The sequence below is a fragment of the Spea bombifrons genome, chromosome 9 (genome assembly GCF_027358695.1).
Source record: "Spea bombifrons isolate aSpeBom1 chromosome 9, aSpeBom1.2.pri, whole genome shotgun sequence".
NCBI lineage: Eukaryota > Metazoa > Chordata > Amphibia > Anura > Pelobatidae > Spea > Spea bombifrons.
The window spans coordinates 40,765,755-40,775,517 of NC_071095.1; the positions used below are offsets into that span (position 1 = coordinate 40,765,755).

At 39.3% G+C, this 9,763-nt stretch overlaps 1 protein-coding gene across 1 annotated transcript; it reads right to left on the reverse strand.

Annotated features, from left to right (window-relative positions):
- Window positions 1-18: 18 nt before the first annotated feature.
- Window positions 19-7,912, reverse strand: LOC128504429 (extracellular tyrosine-protein kinase PKDCC-like). Its single transcript, XM_053474456.1, has 7 exons — window positions 7,361-7,912; window positions 5,702-5,824; window positions 4,738-5,009; window positions 4,314-4,393; window positions 4,124-4,228; window positions 1,987-2,166; window positions 19-152 (listed from the first exon to the last, which is right to left on the reverse strand). The coding sequence occupies exons 1-7, from the start codon at window positions 7,910-7,912 to the stop codon at window positions 19-21; spliced, it is 1,446 nt and encodes a 481-aa protein (XP_053330431.1).
- Between the last annotated feature and the right edge of the window lie 1,851 nt (window positions 7,913-9,763).

Consider the following 9,763-nt stretch of genomic DNA (forward strand, 5'->3'; position numbering starts at 1 on the left):
ATAGAGAGTTCTGCAGAATCACTTTACAAGATCTACACACTGATTGGGCCTCACTCTCTGTCTGGAACTGTTACATCTTTTAATGAAGACTCGTGAGTTCACATCAGGAATGAATTCAAATGACCTGCTTGTGAATGATGCAAGCAATCGACCTGGAAGATAAAATAACATAATTATTGAGCAAGACCTTGCTTAAAGCGAATTGTGTGTTATGAGCCTTATTTATAAAACGAGATTCTAGGGCAGGGATCTAAATATGGAGTAATTATCATGAAAACCAACAGAAAATGTATGCTGACTTATCTAGATTTAGAGCCTGGCACCATCTGGCTTGGCAGCCAGGTAAAGCCATGTGGCCCCATCTTCTAACTCACATACACACTTGCACACATATTTACACACTGCCACCCCTGGACCTGCCACCCTAGGCCTGGGCCGGGTCAACCTAGTCCAGGATATGTCACAGCACACATACACCTTCATGCTCACACACACACATTCCCTCTCACACACTTAGACATTCTTACTAAAAAACACAAACTTATACATACACTCTCACTCATTCAGTACATAGACACATACTTGCTCTCTCGATTACCCTTTCACTCCTTCCCTCACCCTCTCTTAACCCCTCACCTCACCCACATCCGAGGCTTTTATTATAGGGTCATGTGACCCTGCTGTGTTTCCACCTCCCCAGGCTGGTCCAAAATTCTTCAAGGTCCAGCCCCCTCTTCCCTACACATCATTGATGTTCCTGCCTACAGTTGTAAGTGATATTGCAGCAGATGTAACATTTTCTGTATCTATATGTAATTGACAAAAAAGTGAATAAGTGAATTTATTTATGCTGAGAGCTGTGAATGTTGCAATTCCGATTTAACAGAGGAAGGGGTGCAATCAACTCACGGTATAACCATTTTTAAGAACAGGAGGTGGCTGTTCCATTGTTATACAGACGGGTTTCTACTACATATATGTTGCTTTTTTTGTTAATTGTAATTTTAAAATGTAAAATACCTTTCTTAACCCCTTAAGGACAATGGGAGGTCCCTAAACCCATTGAAAACAATGCATTTTGAGCCTGTACATGTACGAGCTTTGTCATTAAGGGGTTAACCCCCGGACACAGTTTTAGTGAGCGTGTTTCCGATGTTCTAAATCAGGAAATGGAACACCATTTGGAAGACAAGGCTGGTTTAAGCTAAATGTCCTTAAACTCTCCTGGACATATTCTCTAAGATTAATATCAGTGCACTGCATGAACATATCAACTTTCCATTATTCAAATGCTGAAATAACCCCTTCACTGGGGACTAAAGGCATATGTAAACCATTTGAGCTGTTTCAACAGAAATTAAAAGTGCGTACAATGAATTCTGAGATACTGTCAACGCCATAAGCCCTGTCGCACATCAAGTTTTGGCATTAAATAAAAGTTGTTTTTTTTTATATATCCAGAATGTCTGACTGCCGGTATACATGTATCTACAAGAGCCAACGTAAGAGCCAGAAGGAAACTGGGAAAACAGGCCAGATAATGATCTCTGGAGGGGAATTACACTGGGAAATGTAGCCGCAATTACATATTAATTTGTTAGGGTTGTGCTTTACAACAATGCATAGCGCTGAAGAATTAAGAATGCAATGGTTTATACACTAAAATAAAGTGTATTTATTTACATTAAAAAGTAATGTATATGTATTAAAACATAAAAAAACTATATATATATATAACATAATGGTGTTTCTGGCACTCCGAGACCCACATTTTGGCCTCCATGAGGTTTAAGCTACATATCTCATTGAAGAACAAAACTCACAAGCTATAGAAGTTTTATTAATGAATTTACACATTTACACCGGTGGTGGCGACGGTTTCCCTTTAATAAAATGCTATTGACTTATTATCCACAATAGTAAAAATATGAAAGTAACCAAAAAAAAAATATAAATGATGGTTATTTGCCTTAAAACAATTCTTACCTGTCCATGTCTTTTCCTGACCAATAACAAAACTGCGACAGTTGGCGTGGCGAGCACAGAATCGGGCAGCTTCGTCTGCGCTGTGCACCGAAAGCAGACACCCCAGGTGGTTATAGGAAGGCCAGCACGTAAAATTGTTTCCAGTTTCATTTACCCGGTATCCATCCCATACAATATATTCTGAAATAAAACAGAAAGACCGATGAATAAAACATATAGTCAAATGGCTTTTTGTCATTGTCAAAACCCACACCATTTTTTGCACTAACATCTATTGAATTTGTTTAAAAAATATTGTGCAGTTTTTATTTTATTTTCTTAAAACAGTTGTCGTTTTGCATAAAATAATAGAATAATAATCAACCCCCTAATCATATTGACTAATGAAAGTCTATGGAGGAATGGACTTTGTTAGCATTGCCATAAAGTATGACCTCAGTGTGGTGTTTGAGCAGGGAAAGCCATCTGAAATATCACATGACTGACAACAATGGTGGCCTCCGGGTCTGCAGCTAAAGGGAGTTTATTGGAATACAATGCGATAAAATCAGGTTTTTAGTCAACGTCGACCTACGTTACTATATACAGGACCGGGTTTTATGCACAAGGAAAACATATATATTCCATGGGACTTTTCCTTTACATACTTTCTGGTATAAAATAATGCCTTTGGCTTCTTATTCTTCTTTTAAATTATATTGTTGATCAAAGGTCCCTGTTGTAGTTTACTATGTGATCTCCCTCTTTCCAGGCTACAAAGTGCTGACTGCTTTATGGCAGAGAATTAATTGGCAAGTATTATGAAATTGGCTGAGGTTAGAGGAACCGGGTCCCAAATTAAATGGCAACTCTGTTCCTTGCAACCTCTTTCCTGCTGGCGTGATGAAAGGGGGGTAGAAACCGCTTTCTTCACAGAAGAAGGGGCACCTTTATTACTGTGTGATGCGATACAAGGGAGCTGGAGAAAGCCGTATCTTCACAAGGATCACCAGAGGTTGTGACCCCAGGCACCCCACTGCCCCAGTTAATGTATGCAATGCGTAGGGGTCCTGAGAATGTCCCTGTAGGGATCCTTAAGCATCTAGAAAATAAAGCAAGCGCACAGCTGAGAAAACCCCTCAGGTTTCATGGAAATTAGTACATTACCCGAAAAGCGTTAATAGGAATAGTTAAACATAAAACACAGTGAAAGTTCCACGTTTAGTCCATGAAGCCTACGACGTGAGCTCATCTCTATGTAGCTCCAAAACTCTGACTCACTACCGAGACCCGCATGATCGGCAATCTCTGAAGTTGGTCTCTATGGCTCGGTGACTCCTAAATTAAACCCTTCTTAAAATCAGCCAGGTTTCTGCCCTGCCACAGTTCAAGCATGTTCTCATTATTTACCCACAGTAAAAGTTTGATGACTGGGTTTCTGTAACTAAGCAGGGTCAGGTTATTGTTTCTCCTTAAAGAGGTTTAATAACCTAGAAACAATGTTTCTGTATGTCATCGTGTTATGTTATATATACTAACTGTTATGTCGTGTCTACCGTTTGTACAGCGCCGCAGAATCTTATGGCGCTGTATAAAACAATAATATACAATAATATATAATAATATATTATAATTATAATAATAATAATATAATAATAATAACATGCTACAACCTTTGCTGAGCATGTACCCTTCCGATAGTGTCTCAAGAAACATGTCAATATCCGTAGATAAAAATGTGCAGTTAAATCCCATACTGTTACAGCACTGCAGAATCCAATGGAACGCTATAAATAAAATGCGACGTAACGTAGAAGATTATAAAAATATGTTCTTTGACCTAGCCACGTGTCATGTAGGAACAGTGGATCACTAGCCTGTGACAAATGCAGCTCCCTTACTAATAATAAGATGATAAGTGGATCAGCCTTCCAGCAGAAGTGGTAGAGGCTAATACAGTATGGGAATTTAAACCAGAGACTGTGATTCCACCATTTGTGAAGCATTGCTGTGTGTAAAAATAAAATATGATTAGCAAAGGCACAAGCATCTCTAGGTGTGCCCCAAACGTAGATTACAACACTGTGTTGCTTATGTTCCCAATGAAGAAGTCTTAACATGTATAGACTATAATGACTCATACAATCATGTAAATAACCTTTATGATATGTTGGTTCACTGAAGGGGTTCTTTGCCGACTTGTACAAATTCAAAACATTTTCAAAAGCTTCCAGGGTTTCATTTATCCCAAGACGTAAATTGCCTACAAAAAAATGACATATAATGAGGAATTGTGCAAATCGGGGTAACGGTCAAGCGCACACGCATGGAGTTTAACGTGACCATACCGGTGGCATTCATGATATCCGATAGCATTGGTTGTAATTCTGGAGGTGAAGCGTGAGGCAGAAGATACGTGAAGAAAAACCTGTAATAATCAGAGACATCAGCATTACTTACATTATTCTGAAACCGCATCTCCCAGTGCCAGCAAATACATTCATTTGGCATATTGGCATGTTTACATTTTCCTGCCCGTGGCCAACAAGTATCTTTAAGTGGCCACGTTTAACATTGTCTGGATCATTTCTGTACTACTGTTGGTCTTCATACTGGTTTTTTGGACAGGACTGACTGGTATGTACAGAGATTGTGCCAGCTGCTAAACCACTATCTGTAACCTCTAGAGGATTCCTCCCCTACAGCACCATCAATGAAAACTTGGGCTCCTGGCCTCCCGATGACAACACATGGATCTATTTTGGTAAATACCTATATGCATTGTACAGATTTTTCTTTTCGTTGGCTCCTGCACACGTCCCAGCTGCAGAGCACTTGATGGCAAATGTCCTGGAGGGAAAGCCAAGGGTACAGTCTTCGTCTTGTAGGCAAGTCAGTTCCTCCGTAGCGGCATCATCCATATCTGTGACTTTTAAACTCCCGTCCACCAAGACAAACTGTTGGGGCTGGAAATCCAGGAGTGCGAGCGATCCCAGCGGAGAGTTGGCCAAGTAATGTAACAGCCGTACCAATTCTAAGCAAATCTGAGAAGAGGAGACATTGTAAGCATTTCCTTATAACATAGAACGTGCTTTGCTTTAAACTTGAGAAGCAGTCCGTTGAAAAATCGCAACTTTATATTTGATGTAATTGAACAGTCTAATCAGATACATTGTTGCCTCTTTTCTAACATTAAATATATACATTCTTTTTACATTTGCCAATAAACCATCTTTATTGGTCAAATAAAACTTAAAAAAAAAAATACTCTGTTTTAAATAATGATAATTTCCAGATCGGTAGGCAATCCATTAACATGTAAAGCCTTCTCCTGCTTCAAAAATGAAAGGTAATGCCCAAACATTTAATATCTGTGAATAAAACCTCACAAAAATGTTTTGTTTTTTTGTTTTGTTCAAAATAATACTGTTTTGGGGGGAATGTTAAATCTAAAGCCAATTTAGGATCAGATGGTCTCTGGACTGATTGATGAGTGAATTGTAAATACCATTCCTAAATGTGATTCATGGGAAGGGGTTCATTGCATTTGCACAGGCCAGTATGCTAATTCCTTTTGCCCTGGGGTTAGTGGCCTAAATGAGCAATTAACAGCTGGAGAGGGATAAAGTGTGTTAAGAGATAACAGCTTGCATACACTTTCTAGCTGCCAACAGGTTACCCCCGCACGGCATGAGCTCTGAAGGCCATTGAGACAGTCATGAGATTGCTTTCTTACTTTAAATCTCTCTTCCCAGGGGGTCTGCAGGAGCTGAATCATCTCCAAGGGGGATCCCAGTTCCAGCATAGCAGTGACCCTGATGTCAGAAGCCGCTCCATTATGGTAACACTGTCCGTGTAGCTGAAAGGCAGAAAGAAGGGTGCCCTTACGATAAACCGCATGTGACGTCTCACTGTGGCTTCAAACAAAATCTACAATGAAATCGCTCCTGTTTAAGAATGAAGGAATCCTATACTCTTAAATGGGTTACGGGCCAATCTGGCAACAGGGATGTTCCCTTGGTGTAACCGGCATTTTCAAGTAATTCGGAGACTCTTTTAGGAAAATACTCTGATTTGGAGCAGGGGTGATGTCCAGCTCCTACAAGATTTAAAGCTGGATCCCAAACCAGCAAAACACCCATTACCATTCAGCGCCACCAGTAATCCCTAGGTAACCCCCACTCCATGGTATGTATCCCATATGTGCATTGTCCACTTCCGTCCTATCTATATAAAATCTATTTTATATAAATAAAAATCTAATTTCCCATATTCTTGATCGATCAGATTTGGAACGACACAGAGTAGACTCATCCTCTTTTACCACCCATAGGATTTCCTCTCAATTAAAGGTTATTAGCCTGTGGCCAAACTTCTGATTGTACTTGTGGAATAACATGTCGCCTAAAAGCACTGCTGGCCTAACAACACATAAAAGGAATAGTAGTTTTTGATATGAAACGTTCTCACCCACTACTGTATTGTGCAAGGGCATATTGACTTCATCATACTGTACAACACTGTACAACATGTCATAATAACATAGACAGGAGGTATGCTGATCCTTCTCACAAGAGCTTACAATCTAGCAATCTTAAAGAACAAATTATTTACACGTTCAAACCAATGATCAGCCCCCATTGGTGGCTCTCTTCATGCCTTTCAATTATCTGCTACAAATAATATGACTTTTCATTAGAATGAACCAAAGTTGTTTTTTTCATTTTAAACCACTATTTGAAAACACAAGAAAAGATGATGGGATAAGAAACTATGGGTTTCCTGGTCTGGCTGGTGGAATGGTGCAACTGAAATCTAAACATTACTTTCGTTTACTGACTTTTAACACATGTAAACGAAGCAGGCTCTGTGTTTATCCAAGGAAGTGAGAGGTGCATTGGTGTGAATTAAAGAACTGATGTGAGTTCAGATGTGGACTGATGAGGTGTCACATTAAACTAATCCACAGTGCCTTGCTCATCAAGTGATCTTACGTGTGAATCAAATGAGAAAAAAAAGTCAAAAGTTGGACGCATTTGTATCCTTGGTAACAGCGGTGCTGCTGTTTTACTAATAATAAATCAGAATTTACAATGTAGCATCAAAGTATGGATATTGCCACATTGGTTCCTGAGAAGATGGACCCTTGTAGAACAACATTCATAGAGTAAGATGTTGTACAAGCTTTCGAAACATTCTTTACATCTGGAGAATGAATGTCTTGAAAGCTTGTGTTACTCAAAAGTTAATTAATTAATGTTGGTCCGCTAAAAGGTATATTAATGTTGGTCCACTAAAAGGTATCGCAACTTATCGGGACAACGTAGGGTAAAAGAGATTCTACCGCATCATACCTATGAGCATCAAACATGCTAGAGTAAGATGTATTTCATACCTGGATAATACCGGGATGGCGGAGGATCTGTAGGAGAGCCACTTCTTTTTGAAGTTTGTAAGTGGCCAGTCGGTGGCATCCCGCGTGGTCACCATGAAGCTGGATGCACTGTTTCATGTCGTTGCCCTCTGCGTGGACAGACTTCAGGGCTACTGTTGTGCCATCTAATAAAGTACCCTTTAAGACTAATTTGGTAAATCCAGACCCTACATAATTTATTTCTGTTAGGTGAACAAGGTCCTCACATCCCAAAGATCCTTTTGGAACTCTCTTGTCTGTTGGAACGTGGAGATTCCTCTCACTCAATGCATTCAGGTCAGGGTCCACCTCTGGAAGTATATGTTCAACTCCAAATTCTCCACGTAAAGATTTGTAGAATTTGATCAAATCCTTGTGTCGCTTTAAAATTTCTTGTCTCAAACCATTGTGATGCTGGATGAGCAGGAGAGATTTCTGCTTGTCATTGTAGGATTTTGTTCCAGTGGTTGAACACTTCAAATAGATTGCTATAAAAATGAGTGCAGCTCCAGAGAAGATAATGTGACCTTTCATTGTGGCTCTGAGCAACCTCTCACCTCTGTCCTTTTACTGTAAATGAGTTAATTAGTTCAGGAATGCATGTCTGTGTTTGTTAGTGGGATGGGTTAGAGTGGCTTGAGGACACCCACTGAGGAGTGCCTTCACGGGAGTCCAAATCCTTTACCTGACATCATTCTCAATGTCCTTTTTTTAATTAATCCACTAAGACCTCTACTGCCATCTAGTGAATACTGAAGAATCAAATTAAAAAAATATTTAGAAAAATTTGGAAATTCAAATTTGGTGAAGATGACACCTTTATTGACTAACCAATAATATTACCAACACACACATTGGGGCAATGACTTAATACTCCACTTTTGGTTGTAAAAAATGGTTAGAACATGAAATCTATTTAATTGCTCTATGTTGCATTGGATATATGTGGTATGGTGTATATATATATATATATATATATATATATATATATATATATATATATATATATATATACATATATATATATTAGATTAAAATACAAATAAACCCCTTCCCTACAGAATGTATTGGCAAAATAATCAGCACTTATTTCAGCCAGTATAGATAGATCCCACATCCACGAGTGGGCCGGTCCAAGTCACAACAGCACTTTTGGAATGGCCAAGGGGACAGCAGCCTCCCCATCTAAAAACTAGAAATATTTTAAAAGAGAAAATACAAATTATTTTTAAAATGCATTTTAATGCGATATATCTACTACAACATATTGGGGAGCATTTCCCCGTGAGATTGGACAAGGCTGCATAAATCTCAGTAAGCTCTATAGTCTTATAGTTTTAAAGTGTTTTAGTTTCCTTTTGATTGCTTGTATCAGCATGAAGACCTCTGCATCCATTGGTCATAGGGTTCCACTGTCCACAGTCATTGCGCTGGAGAAGTCACCATTACCATCCTGGCTTCCATCTGGAAAAAATGGTTATCAACAAAGTCTATTACTTTTAAATAACAAATACATATAACTAACAGTTAATATCACTCCATGTACTCCAAAATCAAAGGAGGCCGGGTAATTGGAGGCAGGGGAGCTACCATAAAATCTCAGGTACAATACGCACAATTTCACCCCCTTTTCTAGACTCCTGAAAAAGCAAGTGCATACCGGGGAATTTATCTGAACACATCTTATTTCAAGTGATATACTTCCCGCAAGTCAGCCCCAAGTCAGAATACTGTGTTGGGGGGGGCTTTTCAGATCACTGTGCGCATGTGAGGGCAGCGTATGTGTGTATGGACAGGTCTGTAAGGGCAGTGTATGTGTATGTATGTGTGTAAGGGCAGTGTATGTATATGTGTGTGTAAGGACAGTGTATGTGTATATGTGTGTTTATGGGCAGGTGTGTGTAAAGGCAGCGTGTAAGGGTCCTGGGAGGGAGGCTAACAGCAGCCTTTTTTTAATTAAAAAAAATCTCTGCTGTTGTTGACTACTCTTCCAATGATACTCAGCATTACGGTGGACACCTAGCTGGCTGAGAATCATACGAATTGCAGTTCACAGCTAGCATCTGCAGCTTTACTGTTGACTGCACTAACCATGATGCTCAGCAAGCATCATGGAAGCAGTATGTCTGGCTGAGCCTCACGTGAACTGTAGTTAACAGCAAATGATATGAAAGGTGTTAGTTGTGAATTTAAACTCCCACGATGCCTAGTCATGTGGACACCTGGCTGGTTGAGCATCATGGGAATTGTAATTCACAGCTAACATCTACTGTTAACAGCACCTCCCATGATGCTCAGCTTACTAATTACTATGGGATCAGTAAAAAAATTAAATAGTCAAAAAAATAAAAATGTGATAACAATTAAAAATAAAAAAGACCCCAG

What these genes read in the sequence shown, in the direction of transcription:
- LOC128504429 (XM_053474456.1), bottom strand. Translation starts at nt 7,912, where the DNA reads ATGAAAGGTCACATTATCTTCTCTGGAGCTGCACTCATTTTTATAGCA. An exon ending in TGAACCAACATATCATAAAG is followed by an intron (nt 2,167 to 4,123) that starts GTTATTTACATG and finishes GTTTTATTTCAG; the next exon opens with AATATATTGTATGGGATGGA. An exon ending in TCAGGAAAAGACATGGACAG is followed by an intron (nt 153 to 1,986) that starts GTAAGAATTGTT and finishes TTTATCTTCCAG; the next exon opens with GTCGATTGCTTGCATCATTC.